Raw genomic sequence first — 20,627 nt, 5'->3', positions numbered from 1 at the left:
ACTTCGTCTTTCCAGGAAAAGTGGAAATGATAACAGGCGTGGGGAAGGCAACACCACCACATCTCACCAAATGGGGTAATCCGAACAGACCGATAATACAAAGCGGTATATTTGGTCGATATATGGTAAGCCCCTCCAACCAGGCGCTCTTTGTTCTCAACGGGGAGACCCGTACGGTGAATTGCGAGATTGGTGGCCTTATACATCCCGGCGCGATTGTTTGGTTCACTGTTTCGTTGCGTTAATTAATGTAGCTTCGTGACGACGACAATACGAGACGTATATAAATTGATCATAGAGATCCGAGTGGGTACCAAAGCCAATATACCGAAAAACTTTAGGTGGAATTAAAGCTAACATATTATAGAGAAATAAACTGTGCGATAAATGCTTTCATCTTCCCTAGATAGTTTTTAAAATAAATGCCTCACGTTTAAATATTTTTGCATTATGACTGCACCATAACTGGACAAAAAACCAGCAATGCTATCTCAAAGAAATGTCCGAAATAATGGCAAAGTTATAGTGTCAATGGTAGATAACTGTAATATGTCAAATTAATTACTTTAAATTGTATTTAAATCTATATTAATTATATAATCTGTATCAATCAGATTAAATTATTTAATATTGTGTATTAGTAAAATATTAATTAAAATAAAAGATAAAATATAAAATTAAGGAAGACGATAAAATAAGTTAGTCTCTTCAAACCAATCTCTAATTTCGAAGAACAGAAGTTTATAATTGTTACATAGACATTTTTATTAATATCTTTTAAAGTATTATTATATACATATTGCCAAAATAATGTGAAATCATTTAATAAAACTGTCATATTATTATCCATGTGAAAAGAATTTCAGTATTCGGACAACAGTGTCACACTTTTGGAATTGTAATAATAAAAATTAAATGTGAATTGTAAATTGTTACCGATACATATCAAATGTCAACTGCCAAACTGTCAAATATTGTTTACAAATTATATCATTGTTATATCTTTGGTCGGCAGGCAGTCATAGTGCAAAGAATTTAAACTAATGTATTTCAGATCAAATCAGATTTAAATGTCACAGACACTTGAAAATTATCACCATGCGATGATTAAAAAACGACAATTGATGTGAAGTAGATATAGTAATTGAAAAAATGAAAATTCAAATTGTACCAATTTCAATTTTTAATACATCTGGACACGATACATCCATGTTGAGAATGTTTATCTAGAGAAGATGAAGAGTTGTAACATCGAGTGGATGAGAATAACGATGAAAAACATAAACGACGAAGAAACGGCCATAATAGAAGAACAGAGTAATATTAAGCTATACATAATGTTATGTAATATGAAGATCGAAGTGTAAACAAAGCTACTATTAATTGTAGCATCAAGTGCGTATGTTGAGTGGGGCAGATGCACCAGTGAGAATGGCCGTTTAAGAGAGATGAAATATTCTATTATAAATAATTTAAAGGTGTACTTTTTTCCTACAAGTACAAATTGTTTCATTGTTCTTAGTTCCTCTTAGGTATCGTATAAAACAGTTTCAAGTTTAGAATTTCGAGTATTAACAACATAGCATTTAAAAAATGACTATTTGAGATTAATAACGAGAAGAGGGATAAACTGTTAGAGTAAATAACTGCTTTAATCCATAACTGTATAATAATTATTATATAACTGTACACAATGATTCATATTAACTCACGTTCTCAGTTAAAAACAAATATCTAGACTACATATACTTTATATATAACTACAAAATAACGAAATATGATGTGGTTATTTAATGCTACAAGATTATTTGCTGATACACCTACCCTACAAGAAAATATCGAATTCAGTTGAATGTATTACTGCGCATAATATGCCGTGAAAGTGTATAAATTTTTATGGTCGAAGGATTCGAAGACATTCTCATATCATTTATGAATCAAAGTTTCAAAAGAAAAACTTGACAACAAATTGCTTGTTTTGTAGCTTTAGTTGCTGCAGTAGCAACATTTTTTCTTAACTCTATTAGAAGTTAATTATATATATACTGATATGCTCTACATTACCGATTTGGAAGAAATTGGATTCCTCTGCCGACCCTTGAATTACTCTGTATTATCAATTGTCGAATTACAGAATATTAGTCGCTACAGTTTTCGTAGTTAACACCAGATATCACTGTCGTAATGTCGAGGTACCAATACACAGTGTCCTAAAATTTACGAATAAAAGTATATTAGGAAAATTGGCAGAATACACTAAATAAAAACTTATATTTTTATCATTTCTGAATATTTCATATGTATTTTGGCAAAATTTCGTGATGCTTACGTATGCGCTTAGTGCATCCAAACGAATTTGCTACAAGAGATTAAAAAGGCCAGAACTGTACGATTCGGAGGAAATCGCTCGATGGCGATAGCATTCTTTTATATTTATACTACAGAAAGTATCGAGAAACTTCGAGTCGGTTTTACAACATTCGACAAACAGAAATGTTTGGGAACCGATTCTAGGTGCGCATACGCGTCATCAAGTTACAATGTAGCGTGTTATAACAATTTATACTTTATAGCAATTCGAAAAATGTAACGTGAAACATCAGTATTACACCGATGCTGTGCTAATGCGAGCGCGTGTTGAACTGCGATTAGTGTCTTGTAATAAAATTGCAATATACATATATAACTAATTTAATAAATAACCCATGAACGTGATTGCGTTTCATAAAATGTGTATATTCTGTTTCGCTTTACAATCCTCTTGATCTCTCACTTGGATAACGAAGGAATATCGGATAAGCGCAACATTTTGTTATTGATAAGCGTATATTCTCCCGCTCCTCTGCTCAGATAAAGAAGAAAGCATGGCGAAGCGTGACATCCCGCCTTTGGTGAGTGGTGATTCAAGTTTGATTTCAAGTATGACACGTCCACCTTTATTCACTAATAAATTACGTGTTTAGAATTCTCGAGTTCTACATTTAACGGTCTACTGTACAAATTCGACATACGTTTACAATATATGCAGTACAAATATGCTCAGTTCTCTCAGTATTCGCGAAATAGGTCAGGCCCAAGTTGCGCTAACGTAAAACGCCACCGGCAAAGTACTGATTGCGAGGACATCCGAAAAATCATCGCATAACAAGTCACGAAAGAAACGCACACGGCGACAGCTATCGATATTTCACATAATTGAGCGCAAATCGGCGCGTGTATGGAAGTACGCCTTCCATTGCACTTTTAAAAGATAAAATAACCCTAGCAGAGACAGCAGAAAGGGAGATGGATGCGCAGGGGGAGAGAAGACAGAAGCGCAACAAAATAGATAAAGGAAAAGTTGCAAACGTATAAAGTATGCGAATAAACCTTCGCGATGTGTACACATGGAAGAACGCAAATATCAATCCCCCTTTTGTCACACTCCATCCTTTTACCACCAGCTCTGTTCTTTCTTTGTTCCTTTGACTGCTCGACTTGGTCTCAATCGGCTACCAAGATAAATACACCACTTGTTATATATTGCACGGTTTCAAGTTGGTCCCTTGTCGACTATAAAACAATATGTATGCATTGCTAAAATCCTCATCTTGTGGCTTCTGCCTACTCGTAATCTCGTCATTATAATAATACCACACGTCTGTGCGAGGATTCTTCGCATACGCCGTATAATGGCCCGCGGACACGCCTGAAATTCATTTGACATGTAATAAAGCATTCAATTTTAGGTACCTGAACGTTCCAATTATTTTTGGACGAATAATATTTAATTTTAGACGATCGAAGATATCGAAAAGATTTTTTTTTTTTAAGATAAAAGTATACTAGTTATTTAAAAAATATTTAAAAACTTTTTTCGCCGTATTGCTACTCCCATATGAATAACTACAATAATCTCTATTTATATCTATTTAAAGATGTATGTCAATACTCTGTTTCCAACATTCTTATAATAAAATCCTTTCTGAAATGATGCAACAAAAAGAGATTTATCACTTTTAAAGTTTTGATAAGCTTACGTACCTCCAAAGTGGCATACGCAGGCATAGAGATCATAAAGGTGGCGTCCTACACTCAGACCCACCAAAGGGAATGTGACCTTGTCGTCTAGCTTCATACTCGCGCATTCGTAAAACACAAATCTATAGATCCGAAATAATGCGTGAGTTATCCATGATAGTAAAACATTTGTAATAGCCATCGATCTGTAGAGCTTACGTGGAGCATTTTCACATTTTGATATACAATAAATATTACATACCGTTTAAGATATACGATGAGGAACTTGGGATATCGATGTACCGTCAACGTTTTCGTGGCACATTGATTACATCCACATTTCGGACAAAACCAAGGATTATGTTCGTCTAAAGTTTCGCTAAAAAAAAGTATTAAAATTATATAAAACATCGGTGATATATCAGCAATTAAATTAACACAGTGTAAGGCAATTGACATATTCATTTTACTCAAAAATGCCTTAATTAATAAGCAACTCATAAAGATCAATACCTTTGACTAAATGCTTGAAGGCAATCATAAAGAGACAGTGGATGGTGCGGCCGTTGCTTGCTGACGCTAACATGATCGACAGGATGCAGAATCTTAGGAACATATTCGGTATAACGAACCGCAAGCGTATCACCGTTCTGTAGCGCTACCATTCCCGTCTCAGGCACACTACATCCTGTACAATGCGCCGTATACATACATCGTGAACAATGGTGACCCTGCAAAACAATTTTTTTGTAAATTAATATGGCAATATATATTTAATAATTCAGACTTATGTTAAACTATTTGAATGTATCAACAGCTATATTATTTTGTATTTGAAACTGTGTAATTATTTCTTTGACAAGATATATTTTTTACATTTTATAAAATTTAATTGTTTCGGTTATTGCGACAAATAAATCATCTACATGATGCAAATAATTTTTCTTTTCAAATTAGTATGACTTTGCTGCAAGAAGCTATATCACGACTGCGGTGATTTTATCCACTTTACGCTACAAATGCTTTGAAACGTTCTTCTCCTTCCTTTTAATAAAGAAAGAAGAGAAGAACGCTTTAAAACATTTGTAGCATCAAGTAGACCACAGCTTAAATCTAATAAGAATATCTCACCTGGCCATCGACGAAATGAATCGTGTAGTGTCCTTCATGTGGCACATTCTTCTTGATGATATCATATAAATCCCGTGCATTTACTCTTGACGGGAGTCGTATCAGGTGCGGATAACCGAAAAGCTTTGTACCTTTGCGGTTATTCGTCGTCTCGTTCGTCGTATCGTGCCTCAACACCAAAGGTACGTTCAGGATACGTACAGTGGGCCTAGGTCGACCAGTTTGGTCTATCTTCGTAAACGACGAGGCTGTCATGTACGTGGAACACATCGGACACATTTGGGGCTCCGTTTGATTTTTGAAATAATTCTGTGAAATAATACAAAAGCTTGGGCTTTGCTTGAAATGGTTTCAATTTGCGCGACAATTTTGTACGATAACGAAAGCTTTGTTTTCTGTTAAAACAAAACAAAGCAAAAATTTGATCGATAATAATAAGATAACACCCTCAGGTTTAACGGCAGCATCAGATTAGTCTGAATTGAGTTCCAGGTATGACTACCAGGCTTGTGGATTATACTGAAAAAGCGGATTATACGAGATTCCATCTTCACGTTTCCAGTCGCCTCTGCTTTAAAAAAAAGCGTCCCTGGCATTTTGGAGAACGCAAAGCTCTTTCTGGTTCTCGTACGCATCATTACGATGCCGTCCGGCTAGAACGTTTAACAATCTTATCTCAGACCTTCCCGAGGTGAAAATAATGACAATGAATGTCTCGTTTGTGCACCCCTCCCACTAGATTGACACTGCCGTCTTTCATCATCATTGGGATGATCACAATTACAATCAAATATAGAATAGATAGAAAAAATATCGATAAAATATAAGTATTTAACTCTAATTTGATAATAAAGGCAGAAAATTGTTATTAAAACATATTTTCTTTCATTACACTTGAACAACATGATAAACTCTCACCTCGATGCACGGATCGCACATGATGAAGTTACAGCTGTTTCCGCTGTGCCTCTTCAAATCGCCGTCCAATTCCTCAAGACATATCATGCACGGCACTTCCTCGCCTGTGACTGTACATCTTTGGCAAGAATCCATCTCCGTTGGGCGGTCCCCTCCGCCATCAGACAATGAAGTGTACGCATCGGGAGGTTCCGTGAGTTCAAAGGCGTATATCGATCGATTCGTATCATTGACGTGTCTCAAGAGTGTATTGTCGTCCTTAAATTTAAAACCTTGATGTAGAATCCAACAGAGTGATGTTTCCGCCTAAGTACGATAAGCTACAGCAAGCAAGTAATTCCCGAAACCTACGGTGCAAGGGGAAAATAATATAGTCAAAAAGCAACAACGGTAAGAGACCGGCAGCTTTGGTGAAATTACAAAAAAAAAAGAGAGATAGGAGAAAAGAAAGAGATACAAATAGAGAACAAAGAGAAGAATTGTAGTGAGCCTGTACGATGAAATGTAGCCCCGTAACTATATTTTCACGTTACGAGAATGTTCTTCCACAGAATTTCTTTAGGAGAGTAGTATCGGCGATAATCGATCCTAATCGACATACCACCTTCTTAACTCTCCAATTATTTCCTAACAGCGTATTATCTCTTGATTTGTATAAAGCTCTCGATTGTGCGAAGCGATAATTAATACCTAGATTATATTTATTCCTTCTTACCAGAATTATAATTTAAATAAGGATAGTCACAGACCAATACGAGCCGGTAAACACAGACGTCCTGCCTATGATACAGTATATCCCATAGTGTCGTAAACATTGGAGGAATGTTTCCACCCTTATACTCTTCAACCAACATATACAAGTGTTGACTGTTAGCTTGTAACAATGCAAGCCTATTTATAGCTGTACTGTCTTGACTATCTTTATTTAGATTTCTTTAAACACGCGTGCAAATCAATCTTTATATAGTTTAAAATCATATTTTTTAAAGGTTATCGATAATGCTAAATTCTTATAAAATAGCGTCACTACTAAAGACTTTTATATCTACATACTATTAAATTACATTACTATTAAACAAACTACTGGTCAATTTATCGTTAGTAATGTAATTTGTATGACACATTTTTGTTCAATTATTTATCAAGCAAATAATCACTAGCAAAGATTATTAATACAAAAAAAATCATTAAAACAAGTTCAGATTTCAATAAGAAAACAAACATATTTGTTCGTACCCACCAGAATTTTCGCTATATGATTCTCTAACACCTCCGCGAGTGCAATATTCGTCACCGAAATATCTTCCTTGCCAAGCGTTTTTAATAACTCCTCTTTCAATTTCCCAATTCGAGACTGCTTATTTAAGGAAATAACACATCTCATAGGTTGTTCACCGTTCGCAGGAATATAAGTGACATTCAACTGCCTCTCCATAGCGTGAGGTAGCGGTACCGATAAATACATAAAAGGTTCATATGTAACAGAAACGTGGTTACAAACTGAACACACGACCTGCAACATATTTAAATCATAAATATTCAGTGGCATTGCAACAATGTTTCCAAATACTATCTCAAATTACAACTAAAGAAAAATTTATTCTAAATTAAACAAAAAATTGATGGTTGAAAAGATACCGGTTAATTTTAAAAATTTCGTTTATAAAAAAATATATTTTTTTTATGTAGAAAGTTGTAAATTGTAAAAGTAGCATGAAACCTGCCTCTTATATTTTTTAAGGCAAGATGGAAAATCTACTGTGATTTAATATGGGAGATTTTTACAGTAAATACCGATGATTTGTGGTATCAACTCCAACGTATAATCTCCACATAGGTAAAATATCATTAGCAAAGTTCTTACCGTACTCTTGAATTGGCCTTGAAAAGTGTCAACAATAATACTTCTATTTGATCGCAAGTGCTTCGCCCAGTGTTTATCCGCTTCGAGCTCATCCTGCGCGGCGATAGCGCCGTTTCCATAATTCTGCGGAATCCGCGAGCATTGGGTACTTTCACTGCTAAGACCCTCATGCTTGTGATTTTTCTCCTGATCGTCTAGTCTCATGCGTTTCACGTTACACTTTTCCAGACCGCTATCGTACTCGATGTCAGATCCGGTCGACGCAGGGTCGAGACTACCGTTGACCTTCTGGACATTCACTTCCTTTATGCGTTTGATACTAACGCTCTTATTATCAAAGTCATGATTCTCCATGAGATTTGAATTGTCCAACGGCATCCTGCGGACATTGTCCTTAGGAAACTTCTGCGAGTCGTAATGAATTTCATTATTACACTCTTGTTGCGTTACTAAGAAATTGGCATTACTCGTCTTCGCCTCTTTGTGAATGTCGTATAAACTGCCATATTGAGGCACGCTTTTCGATAATTCAATTAAAGTGTCTAATCTCAAGGATCGCGTCGGAGTAACTTCATTTGCACCGTCCTCGTTCACCTTGTTGTGAATAAAAGTATTCGATCTCGCCTCGATAGTTTCATCCGAATCTAACGTCTCCTCGTCATCTTCGCCATTTAACGGTGAATCTCTCGGTGAATTCGTGATACTATCGAGCTCTCCAATCGATGAATCGAACTCTTACAAAATATCGAAAAATGACATTTCAAAATCTAAGAGACAACATCTGAGAGATGTAATATTTTACATTGTATAAATTTCCTACCTCTTGGTGAACCAGCCATAGTCACGTTGGGGCTATTTGGACATTCCGGTGACAAACACTCGTACATTTCCAAAAGATCTGAATTACAATTGGAGTTAGCCGTGGCAGTGACAGGGGAAAGGGTCTTTCCATTTGAGTTTTCAATAGAATTAAAAGAATTGGCAGTGGTCGTAGATAGTGGAACTTGACTATTCTTGGCACACTTGGCCATATTCATTTGTTCGTGGAGGGAATCCAACAAAAGCGCCAGAAATTCTTGACAATCATGCTGTTAAACATATATGATACACAAACTTATATAGAACAATAATTAACAAATAACTGATGAAATATATTAACAATTACACCCTTACCTGTCTATAATCCTTGAATTGTGAATGGTAAGCACCTAAAGTTTGTTTGAATTCTGTTGGTCTGAGTACACTGTATCTGCCAGACCACATTTTTTCAAGGAGTACACTAAAGTGTGCCATTAACGATCCAGGTGGAGGGAGTTTCTCTCCTCGCTGCTGTAAATCCAAGAAATGTCGTAGAACAGGAGGAGTCGCGGTCAAACACTGCAATCCAGCTGCCATAAAACAGGTATTACCCAAGTTACGAAGTCCGCACACGCCTGCAGGCAGAACAACTACCTCTGAAAGTATTTATAGACAAAGGATAAAAATATATCATGCATCGTCATTGATTTTACATTCCGGACATTACGTTACATACACTCACCCATTGGCGAGTCATCGTGGGAATCTCCAGCCTCTGCAAAGATATTATTAAGCGCGGGTGTGCCAGGTGGCAGAAACGGACCATGTTCTATGCCAGTTCCAGAATCAATAGGATCGGCACCGATATCCGTGAAATCATTTAATCCAGGTGGTGGAGGAAGAGGAATCGCATAATCTGATGTTGAACTGTTCGCTTCAGTCCTGAGAAAGTTGAAGAAAATTAGTAACAGGCAACGCACGGGCAGCCCCCGTTAAATCAAGTGATTCTTATTGATGCGCGAAATATCTACAGTCACATGAATATCAATAAATGTACCCAATAGTTTATGTACTTGTGTACTTCGTAACAAAGACATTGTACAATTAGACAAATTATAGAAAAAATATCTTTACCATGTATCTTCAATGCCCATATTAACTTCGGACGAAAGAGCTTTATCTTCTTGCAGCGTGAGAGCCTGATCTAAGGAAGAAGTCAAGGGGCTAAGACCAGTAGATTCTAATGCCTCCGATATCTCTGGTACGTCAGGCAAGTGAAAAATTCCAGATGTTCCAATCATTGAAATATTTTCAGCCTCTGTGACATCCACCTTATTGTCCATTCAGATAACAAGCCACACAATGCAGTCTAAAACAAGAATTACAATCCTGAATTTTAATTATTTATCAGTAACTTTATTCTTTTTTTCATCATTTCATACATATATATATATATATATATATATATATATTAGTATAGATAGATAGATATATATATATATATATATATATATATATATATATTTATACACATACACATATATATGTAGTATTTTATTTTTCATAGATTTCATTGTATTAATCAATTTCGATGACTAACGTTTCTAAAAGAAAGACAAAGACGTAACAAAACATCGACTACAGTTGTACAAAGCGGGAGAGATTAGCGATATTAGCATTCTAACGGTCCGCGCACGTTGAGCGAATAGCGACCAAGATACGAATACCGCAATTTCAATCGGAGCACACCGCTACATCGTAGCTTACGATCACGAGATACATCCGCATCGATCTCGCAGATCGTGTCGGATTCGTTTCTCTCCGTGTCCTCGCGCGGGAAGCGGGAAGCGGGAAGGCCACGAAGGAGCGGACAAAAAATCCGCAAACACGCTGTGCGCTGTGCCTCGGTGACTCAAGTCGCTCTATCGTCCTAACCTGATACGCCCCGATTTCGCGCGATAACGCGAGGCGCATCGCGTCGCGTACGTGCCCGCGTCGCGTGCACGGCGAACGACGATTATCGCAGCAACGTGTGGATTCTTTTCACGCACGGGCGAACGTGATACGCGCGCGAAACCGACGGACACGTTCAATATGGAAGTGAGCGGGTTCTCGAAAGTACGGTCGGGCGATAGAGCGCGAGCGATGAACGATGAACGTGTCGCGAGGCGAGCGCGCCGCGCCGCGCCGCGCCGTCGCGCGTCGTGCCGCTGGACCGCTGCATCTCTCACGTTCGTCCGTTCGTCACGTCGATGGGTTCGTCCTCGGGTACCGCGAGATAGCGAAAATCACAACGGGATCCGGGATCGGGCTACTTACACCGTGAGATAAGCGAGCCCCGCGCCCCGAGAACGTCTACACCGCCATTGCAGCGAACAGCCGGAACTGGCCGGAACAGCGTGAGCGTGATCGGTAGATGCGCGCGGGATGCGAATCCGTCTACGGCGCCTCGGGAAATGGACGTGTTTGAACGTGTTTTCGTCACGCTGCGCTGGCCGGGGCCGGGGAATCGGGGGGAATCGCGCCAGCGCGAGTCTACACAACACCGCACAACACTGCCGGGACGATCATGGCGGCCCCGCTTGACGACAAACGGTATCGGTCGGGTGTCGGAAGGGAAGGGATGGGAGGGAGAGAGAGAGATCCGTTCGAAGCGTCGCGTCGTCTACGTCGCGGACGCGGACGCGCGCGCCGGTCACGGATCGACGAATCGCCAACGCGTCGCGTCGGAACTGTAAACTAATAAGTTACCTGCTCACGCCGTGATGATAAAAAAGTTAATAACTGGGGCCAGGGCAGGCCAGGGGGAAGGAGGGTAAGGTGTCATTTTTTTACATAACTCGGTATTCGACATGAAATTTAAAAAAAAGAAAGGACCAAATGACGAATCTGATTAGACGCGCCATGTTATTGCTACCTTCTCGAACGAAGCGCGATTCACTTCAGCCAATAACATTTCGTGCACGTCGATGGGTCGATAGTTAATATATATGCAGCATATTTCAATAGCTTCATAGCTTCCCCTTTACGTATGTTTGTCGGAAGTGCTCTGTATAGATTTACACTCGCTAATTATTTTTTATCTCCATGGTTTAAATAATCTAAATACTACAGCAAATAATAATTTTTATATATCTCAATGTAATCCACATTATATATATATTATAGATATATGCGCAGTCGATTTCTTTCGTTCGAGAAACTTTTATTTTTATATTCAAAATAATGGTAAAATTTTTTGCACTACAATAACTCATTGCAGATTCGTAACGATGAAAAGTAAAATGCGGAAAAAAAATTGACAAGGGTTTTTGCCTGAAAATAAATTATGAATCGATTTAACAATATTGAAATTTGTTAAGCAAATACTTGAAGTTCAATTAAACATTTTACTTAAACATGTTTTACTGCAAAGTTAAGCCTGATCTACAATGTGTTCTTTGCTTCCCGTTTTCTGCTCTTAACCCCTTTGCGACAATCTCGTATTTCGCAATTCCGTCGCGTAACGCGATGTTTTTTGTTCTCTGTCGCCCAAGATAAAAATTGACGAACTTCAGAAGAGACAAGAAACATCACGTTACGCGACGGAATTGCGAAATACGAGATAGTCGCAAAGAGGTTAAGAGCAGAAAACAAAAAGCAAAGAGCACATTGTAGATCAGCCTTTAGAAATCAGTTTGCAATTCAATATCTTTTTCACAGATTTCATATTAATATCTATAAATTACTTAAATTCTTACGTTTAACGCATTTCGCGTTTTTGTACGAACAATCTATATAATTATCGATAATCAAATATGAGAAAAATCTATCTTTTTACCGCGGCGTTGCTATACATTTCTTTTTCGCGTCTGGCAAATAATTAACTATTTTTCCACGAAGAGCGAGTACAAACTACAAAGTTCACGATCGTCGTCGTCGTCTAGATGCGCGACTTTCTGTCGCGAGATGCGCAGACTCGCGGCTTTTGAAATATTCGGTACTTATCGTTAGAAAAACATATTCGTAAATTTCTCCCTCATGAGGAAAACAAACTGAATATTATACGTACACTGACCGGCAGGAATGCCTGGACATTTTGATATGTATATGACATATATGTACATGTATATGTATATGTATTATGTCCAGGCATTCCTGCCGGTAGAGTGTACATACATCGATATTACAATGTATGTATGTTGCGGTCGAAGAACGCAGATTACATCTCGCTGCTTTCAGTCTCATACATATGTCAGAGCCTCTCTATCTCGGGCGAATCTTCTCCCTGGAATAATTAAATTAATTCAAACTCCGGACTAGACGCGCGCCGCCGCGCGCCGTTGAGAAATCTAGCTCAACGTCGAGTCGTCGATTTCAGAAGATCTCGCGCGGAAGGAAAAACACAGGAGCCTTTCACGCGCGCGGGCCGCGGCGTAGACTCGGAGAGACCCTTCCCTTCGGTTCTTCGCCCGTCGGCCCCGTCGCCGTACGATTTCGCGCCTCGCGGGCGCGGGGTCACTTTCTCGCAAACCACTCGGAGTCGCGCGTCGCGCGAGCCGTGCCTCGAAGGAATTAGAAACTAAAATAAAGGAATTTGTACGCGAGAGCTAGACTCAGCTAGAGAAAGAGTGAAAGAATTTAAGGGAGAGAAAGGCGAGGAGAAGCGAGAGAAATAGGCGACGTCCTCCTGCAAAATAATTCGCAGAAAGATCGCTAGTGAACTTTGCGTCGCGTCGTACGCGTCGTACGCGTCGTACGCGTCATACACGCAATACGCACTGAACTGCTGATAAGCCGACACCAGCGTCCAGAGCAACATGGGCAACGCAACCGACGCAACGAGAACGAGTCAGGATGAGGCTCACACGACAACGGTAAGACGCTATCGATATATTACAACGTTACAACAAATAGAGCGTTACTTCTGTAGTAACTTACGATAATTCACTTGTTTACGCGGAGTAAATTATCGTAAGTTAAGTACAAAATCCCGTTTACGCGAAGGAATTATCGTAAGTTAGGTACTACAGAAGTAACGCTCGCGTAAACGTAGTAAGTGTTACGTTGAAACAATTACGAGAGACGTACCGTCGATCGCGTCATACATACATTCGTACATTATCGCTTTAACTTACGAGTGCATGACGGGAGACGGGAAAGAGTATATGAAAATGACATCTCTCGAGTGAAGTTTTCCATTGGACGATCTGAAATTTTCAGGATTCGACGTGAGTTTTCCACCTGTTGGACAAGTATAATCGACACATATATATATATATATATATATATATATCCTTCGCGTATAAAACCGGTTTGGCATGTCCCTGACCGAAATCATATCGATAAATATATAAGTTTATATAGCGTTACGAGAATATAGAAGTTATGGCATTACGAGATATCGATAATAAGTCAATTACTCGCCTTTCCGCTCTCTCCTTTTATTGCGTTCTACACGGCACGGCCGTCCAGTTTGGGCAGTTTGCCAACTTGTTCTCCAAGCTCGCTGCGTAAAGGCCTATCTACATAATTATGCGGACTCTTGTTACGACCATGCCTTCTTACGCGAGGATTCAAATTTTCCAAACGTTAAAATTTTAACGCGCTGTAATGCGCATTTGAAAAAAAGAAGCACGTAGTTGATTGGTGGAAGCGCGCGAGGACGCGCGCGCGTTACGTTATCACGTGTCTCAAGTCTCAATGCGTATACATACCTGTTAATAGTTTCTCTCCATTTACATCAAAACTCAGATAATTCTCACTTGTGACGTCATAACTCATTGTCAGTTAAATGCACGTTCTTTTTGCATGCTGGCAAGTGAGATTCAACTGAGTTTTTATCCACAATCGAGACCATGTGCTTTAATGAATCTAATAAACTCACATTAAAAGTGAGCTGCTATGGACTTGTATTATTATGTGATAGCTTTGTCACGAAAATAAGCAGGTAAATACAAAATGACATATCTTATACCTGAGTATAAAATACTCACATAACTGAGTGACTCAGATCACTTGAGCATTGTAAATGGAAAGCAACTAATGCATTCATGATTCATGAAAATCGAGGGTAAAGGTTAATGTGCAAATTTAAAACTTGAGTACTTGAGATCCATTCTTCAATCGCCCTTGTGTGTAATGTATTTAATAATTGGAGTAACCATGGAGTATTATCGTTATATGTATTTTATATCAGCGCGTTTAGATGTATGCCTAAGTACGTCTAACTCTAACAATAAGTATATATCTAATATTATTTCAAAGCGGAATATTTCGATCTATTAAGTCGCACTGTCTCTTATCGTTGTCGCTTGACCAATTAGCTGATATAAAACAACGCGCCAAAATTATTTTTAAATGATATGCGACGCTTCTTATTCTAACCCGGAAACGGAATTGCGTCGCGGCGCAAAAGCGAGAGTTTGAATAGTTTAATTGCATTCAAGGCTAAACGAAATTAATTTATTAATAAACAGTGACGCAATTAGAACGGTAAAAGCTATCGCTATCGTTAGCCTTAATAACGGATCAGACTAATAAGTATTTAGATAAGCACTTGAAAACACTACTCAGATCGATCGATCGATGACGTATCGTTATTTGAAGTAAACAAAGTCGCTAAATTCCGCAGATGAGTCGCTCTAATTTGCGGTCACTTCGCGAATTAAGAGTAACTTTGACCAAACTTTCTTCCTAATAAAACAAAGTGCTTTACATTAATTTTGGGATATTCGTGATGTTATTCAAACAGCATCTGTGTCCGCAATTGTCTGTCGGACTTGAACGAAATGAACTTCATACCAGACTAATTGCTACATGCATGACAATTAATTAAATTAACTGATATATAAAACCGCTCATTATACAAGGAATTACGCAATGCAATTATATTTTATTCCGTTGCAGCCTGAACTGATCGAAGCTCATGGTTACGTAGCCGAGACCCATCAGATCTGCACGGAAGACGGTTATTATTTGACTATGCATCGTGTGCTTTCACCTAACGATCGAGTATCATCAATGCCATTAAATGCTGACACCGATGCGGCTGTTATTGACAATAAAAATAGTGAGGATCGCAAGTCGGTTTCTCCCGATTGTCATCGAATCTTAGAAACCCTCGGATGTTATACCAGTCCAGGCTCTAAATTGCCAGTTATTATAAGTCATGGAGTCTTATCGAGTTCCGCAGACTGGGTGCTCCTGGGACCTGACAAGTCCATCGGTTAGTACTATCAAATAACAATTTTATTTTTTCGTTTCCTTAATTTTTTCATTTTGCATTTATTATTTATTTTAGTCGTCCGATCATTTATACTAAAATAGCTTCAACCATTTTAACAGAGATTAGATATATTAACGGCATAGTAATTATTAATCATTAGAATAATGTTCTAGAATTTATTAATTATTATGTGTTATTTAACATGTTGCAGCATATGTTCTTTGCGACAATGGATTCGACGTTTGGCTCACAAACGCTCGTGGAAACACCTACTCCAAATCTCATAAACATTACTCGATCAAAGATAAAGAATTTTGGAATTTCAGGTAATTGTACAACTTAAAAGTATAAAAAGATAAAAATATAAAAAGAAGCAATGATATTGTATCTGATAAACGATATGTATTTCTGTTACAGCTGGCACGAGATCGGATATTATGATTTACCAGCGTCGATAGATTATATCTTGGAAAAAACTGGTCATTCCAAATTATATTACATCGGTCACAGTCAAGGTGCAAACGCGTTCTATGTCATGGGAAGCGAAAGACCTGAATATAACGCTAAAGTCAAAGGAATGATAGGTTTGGCACCTGCAGTATTTTTGGGAAATCAACGAAGTCCACTTTTGAAGTTTATCGCAAAATGTTACAGTATAATAAATGTAATGCAACGTTTTGCTGTTAATTTATTTTCCCGATAGTTTTTTCACGAGATCGTGTCATGTAATTCGCCATAAATGTATTTCAGTGGGGATCTTACATTTGCAACATAAATGAATGGTTACCTCTTAATAAATTGCAAAGTTGTGTCTTGAAGACCTTTGTACGCAAAGCTCCTCTTACGGTGACGAAGGGTTTCTGTAACTGCTGGTTTTTTCTCATCGCTGGATTCGGTAGCGATCAACTCGATAAATCCATGTTGCCTTTAATATTTGGACACTCGCCGGCAGGCGCTTCGGTTAAACAACTCCTTCATTTTAGCCAGCTAATAACTTCTGGTAAGTAAGATAACAATCTCTGTAAATTAAGTTTATAATTGATAAAATTCCAGTTTTGCCCAAAAGTTCTAGACATCCTTGATATCTTTGAAAAAAAAAACTTAGTGACTAAATATAAAAAAATTGGAATTTAAAGTATATTATAAAATGTATTATGACATTAAGTATTCCTTGCCAAACGCACTTTCTTTGATATATAAATTTTTTACCTATCCTCTTTTAGTTTAGAAAATAAAGAGAAAGAGCTATTTGTACTAGAACGCCCTATATATAAATCTGCAATTTGTTTTCCAGGATCTTTTCAGAAATTTGATTATGGTACTAAAACAAACTTAAACCTCTATGGATCTACACAACCGCCTAAATATACTCTTGAAAGAGTAAAGGTACCTGTGGTGATCTTTTACAGTGAAAATGACTTTATTACTCATCGCACCGTAAGTTTTATTATTTCAATATGAGTCTTTACGTGTTAACGCTACATTGTATCTTGTATATTACCATGTCTTTATTCCATAACTTTTTACAATTGTTTCAGGATATTCAAAAACTGGTGGATAATTTACCAAATGTTACGCACACCGAAAAAATAACGCATAAAGCATTCAATCATATCGATTATCTCTGGGGCCGCGACGCAAAAACAATTTTGTATAATAGAATCCCGACTATATTGAAAAAATTTTGATACATAGCGATAATATTTTACCAGACAAATTGTCTTGTATCAATTTTGTATCAACATGTAACAATCAACTCAGGAATATCGCTTACTATTAGGTTTTATTTTATGTATGAATAGAAAAATCAGTATATGTAGAAAAATTATGACTATCTGCGAAAATAGATGCTGTTTTTGCAACAGTATCTGTCTAGCAATTATTTATACATCTATATATTTAAATATATAAAAAATAAAGTATGTTTAAAAGAATGCATTTAGTAGTTTATAAACTACTAAATGGAGGCAGATAGAATAACTTATTTTTATATGCTCAAAGAGCAAAAGGTGGACCCGATAGATGTTGTATATATAAAATGTACAAAAACATGATATGTACAAAATTAATGTACAAAAACATATCTTTTAATAAACTAATTTAAATAACTTTGCGATCTGCTCCATTGACAAGAAATTTTAAAATTTAATAGTTTATTTTAAGACATGCGGGATGCGTTAAAAAATACTAGAAAAACCGAGAGAGAAAAACATATATCTCTAATATTGACAAACATGTAAAAAAAGATCTTATAAATTTCCAATAAACAAAACTTTTGCAACGTCTTTGTTCGAAGCATTTCTTTATCATTTGACATTAATCCCTGTTTTTATTGATTATTTCTTTTGTTCAATGTATAATTAATATGTATGTGTAATCGAACTTTTTTCCTCCTCTTTATTTATTCATAATGTGTATGTCATTGTAGACATTTATATATTTTTCAAATTTTATTTTTCTATCCCTCAGTAGCATATGCTGCACACACACATACACATATACATATACACATTACTATTCTGCATGACAAATATGAATTATAAATGGTCAGTAGTATAGAAGAATAAATAGACAGTATATTGATCAACAGTAAAAAAGTTCAACTGTGTATATTCAGGAATTGGTGAGAGAGAAAGGAGAATTGATAAAAAGTGTAAGAAAAAACAGTTCTTAGGAGGGGGGAGCAATCTTGTCCAAAGTTCTTGAGAGTTTCGTTTTCCCTTATTCTTTCCACATTCTTCTTTACTACTAATCACACATGATCGTTATTATTCAAAAATGAGAGAGAAAAGAGAAAAAAGAATATTTGACACAGTATTGTGAAACGATTAAATCATTGAATATAAGAAACACATGAGACATAACCAGAAATTTTGGAAGCAGTCAACATGTTTGTGCGGAATACCATATACATACCAGTTTTTGTATAATGTGCATATTAGTTTCCGTTCCAATCTGTTTTTTATGACTGTATTTTTGGCGAAAACATAGACGTCACGAAGAACTCCAACGAAAAAAGTTTTTCCAAGAAATAACCTTTATGTTTGCTTTGCAACTCAAAGATATTTACCTTCTGTGATCAGGTGAGTCTCTATTTTAAAACTAGCTTCTGGTAACAGAAATTTTTTCTCGATTACAGCATTCTTATCGTAGATAAGAATTATTATATAATCGATGAAAGCTGTGACTGACTGAAAGCTTATTTCATATCCATTTGTGTTACGTGCATCGTACAGCTAAACGTTTCTTGCAGATAGCACGTTCCTACTGTCATGGCTTTAAAATTCGCCAGTAATCTGTCTTTTATGTTCACCGAGGTTCCTAATATTATCGAGAGATATCAACTGGCCAAGCAAGCTGGATTTAAAGCGGTTGAAAGTGGATTTCCATTTGGCTTCTCTGTTCAACAAGTTGCCGCAGCCAAAAAGAAGGCTAATGTTGATCAAGTACTTTTGAATGTATTCACAGGTACGTTGTGTTCATGTTATACATTGTAAAAATAATCTCATTAGCTTTAATTTCAACATTGCCACGATAGGTGATGTTACAAAAGGAGAATTGGGCTTTGCTGCAATCCCGGGTGAAGAAGAACATTTCAAGAGGAGTATTGAGAAAACAATAGAATATGCAAACGCCTTGGACTGTAAAATGTCAGTATATTCATTGTAATGCACAAACTCTATTGAGAATTAACGTAATTAATTATTGTGATAGTCCATGTTATATATTCATAATAATGAATTCTATCCTTAACAGGATTCATGTAATGTCAGGAAAAGTGGAAACTCCTACATCTGCTAACGATGTAGTTTATGAAAAAAATCTGTTGTACGCCATCGAAAAATGTCAAAAAGAGGATATTATTGTCGTTATTGAACCAATTAATAATTACAGTGTACCAAATTACTATATGAATAATTTTCAAAAAGGTACGAAGTTAAATTCATATTGTCTGACTTTACTTTGTCATAACGAGAGGCTAGTAAAATAATTTCTTTATTCTTATCGCAGGTTTAGATTTGGTGAAGAAGGTAAACAGTACACACTTTAAGCTGTTAATGGATATCTTTCATTTACAACATTGTTGTGGTAATATTACAAAAAGTATTCAAAATTTTTTACCTTATATAGGTTAGTAACTTTATAATATTATATTCTTATAATTAGATTCTCTTTGTGTATGGTTTTATTACTTTTATTAATATATTATGTTTTATTAATGTATAGTATTATAATTTCAAAATTGCAATTTATTATACATGAATCATATATATATATTGTGTATTTTATGCATTTATACAATTTAGTCAATTTAATCAATATAAATAATACAAATAAGTTTCATTAATACGTAAACCATAAATAACTAAAAGTATTCATATGTTTCATTGATATATTAATATTAATTTTCATATTATTCAAATAATATATATTCAATATATTATTTTTATAGGTCACATTCAGATAGCTCAAGTTCCTGATAGGCATGAACCAGATACTCCAGGAGAGATTGATTATAAATATGTTTTGTCTCTATTGGAAACAACTGGCTACACTGGCTATGTTGGTCTGGAATATCGGCCGAAATCATTAACAATGGAAGGGTTAAGTTGGATTAAAAAATATAGTTACACTTTGTAAATGGATATTCAATGGATATGTATATGTTATAAATGTATAAATGGATAAATTTTCAATATTAATAGTTTC

General features: G+C 36.5%; 4 protein-coding genes and 1 long non-coding RNA gene across 14 annotated transcripts in view; 3 read left to right on the top strand and 2 right to left on the bottom strand.

Moving 5' to 3' along the window:
• The window catches only part of Fstl5 (follistatin-like 5), a 38,247-nt gene extending 35,532 nt beyond the window's left edge, over positions 1–2,715 (top strand). For all 5 annotated transcript variants that reach the window (XM_071702399.1, XM_071702396.1, XM_071702398.1 and 2 more), the window contains one exon: positions 16–2,715. In XM_071702399.1, the coding sequence (XP_071558500.1) occupies positions 16–245 (230 nt within the window). In that variant the 3' untranslated portion in view covers positions 246–2,715. The remainder of the gene's footprint in view (positions 1–15) is intronic.
• On the bottom strand, positions 1,634–11,286 carry LOC139770453 (ubiquitin carboxyl-terminal hydrolase 4). Of its 5 annotated transcripts, XR_011717745.1 has the most exons (14): positions 11,030–11,286; positions 9,845–10,079; positions 9,453–9,652; positions 9,086–9,366; positions 8,733–9,000; positions 7,913–8,646; positions 7,289–7,561; positions 6,049–6,306; positions 5,131–5,439; positions 4,513–4,730; positions 4,262–4,378; positions 4,024–4,142; positions 3,370–3,688; positions 1,634–2,210 (listed from the first exon to the last, which is right to left on the bottom strand). XR_011717745.1 is itself a non-coding variant. In XM_071702392.1 (13 exons), the coding sequence occupies exons 2-13, from the start codon at positions 10,051–10,053 to the stop codon at positions 3,516–3,518; spliced, it is 3,159 nt and encodes a 1,052-aa protein (XP_071558493.1). In that variant the 5' UTR covers positions 10,054–10,079; positions 11,030–11,286; the 3' UTR covers positions 2,716–3,515. The 5 variants fall into 5 exon arrangements, 4 of the variants coding, with proteins under 4 accessions (XP_071558493.1, XP_071558494.1, XP_071558495.1 ...); XM_071702392.1 differs by lacking the exon at positions 1,634–2,210 and having other exon boundaries at positions 2,716–3,688; XM_071702393.1 differs by lacking the exons at positions 1,634–2,210; positions 11,030–11,286 and adding an exon at positions 10,478–10,830 and having other exon boundaries at positions 2,716–3,688.
• A 104-nt stretch (positions 11,287–11,390) lies between these two features.
• LOC139770462 (lipase 3) lies at positions 11,391–18,202 on the top strand. Of its 2 annotated transcripts, XM_071702424.1 has the most exons (8): positions 11,391–11,525; positions 12,932–13,566; positions 15,599–15,917; positions 16,129–16,243; positions 16,335–16,581; positions 16,668–16,917; positions 17,212–17,354; positions 17,456–18,202. In XM_071702424.1, the coding sequence occupies exons 2-8, from the start codon at positions 13,510–13,512 to the stop codon at positions 17,603–17,605; spliced, it is 1,281 nt and encodes a 426-aa protein (XP_071558525.1). In that variant the 5' UTR covers positions 11,391–11,525; positions 12,932–13,509; the 3' UTR covers positions 17,606–18,202. The 2 variants fall into 2 exon arrangements, with proteins under 2 accessions (XP_071558525.1, XP_071558526.1); XM_071702425.1 differs by lacking the exons at positions 11,391–11,525; positions 12,932–13,566 and adding an exon at positions 14,484–14,639.
• On the bottom strand, positions 12,832–14,309 carry LOC139770471 (uncharacterized). Its single transcript, XR_011717764.1, has 3 exons — positions 14,117–14,309; positions 13,828–13,899; positions 12,832–12,977 (listed from the first exon to the last, which is right to left on the bottom strand). It is a non-coding gene; the product is annotated as an uncharacterized lncRNA (long non-coding RNA).
• Positions 18,203–18,457: 255 nt separating the features above from the next.
• Gip (hydroxypyruvate isomerase-like protein Gip) lies at positions 18,458–20,614 on the top strand. The gene is made up of 6 exons (XM_071702439.1): positions 18,458–19,000; positions 19,171–19,385; positions 19,456–19,567; positions 19,674–19,846; positions 19,929–20,048; positions 20,371–20,614. The coding sequence occupies exons 2-6, from the start codon at positions 19,190–19,192 to the stop codon at positions 20,556–20,558; spliced, it is 789 nt and encodes a 262-aa protein (XP_071558540.1). The 5' UTR covers positions 18,458–19,000; positions 19,171–19,189; the 3' UTR covers positions 20,559–20,614.
• The last annotated feature ends 13 nt before the right edge of the window (positions 20,615–20,627 follow it).

The sequence above is a fragment of the Temnothorax nylanderi genome, unplaced genomic scaffold (genome assembly GCF_030848795.1).
Source record: "Temnothorax nylanderi isolate EJ_2023f unplaced genomic scaffold, tnyl_v1.0 TNYL_tig0030_pilon, whole genome shotgun sequence".
Classification (NCBI taxonomy): domain Eukaryota; kingdom Metazoa; phylum Arthropoda; class Insecta; order Hymenoptera; family Formicidae; genus Temnothorax; species Temnothorax nylanderi.
This window is presented reverse-complemented; position numbering and strand designations above follow the sequence as displayed.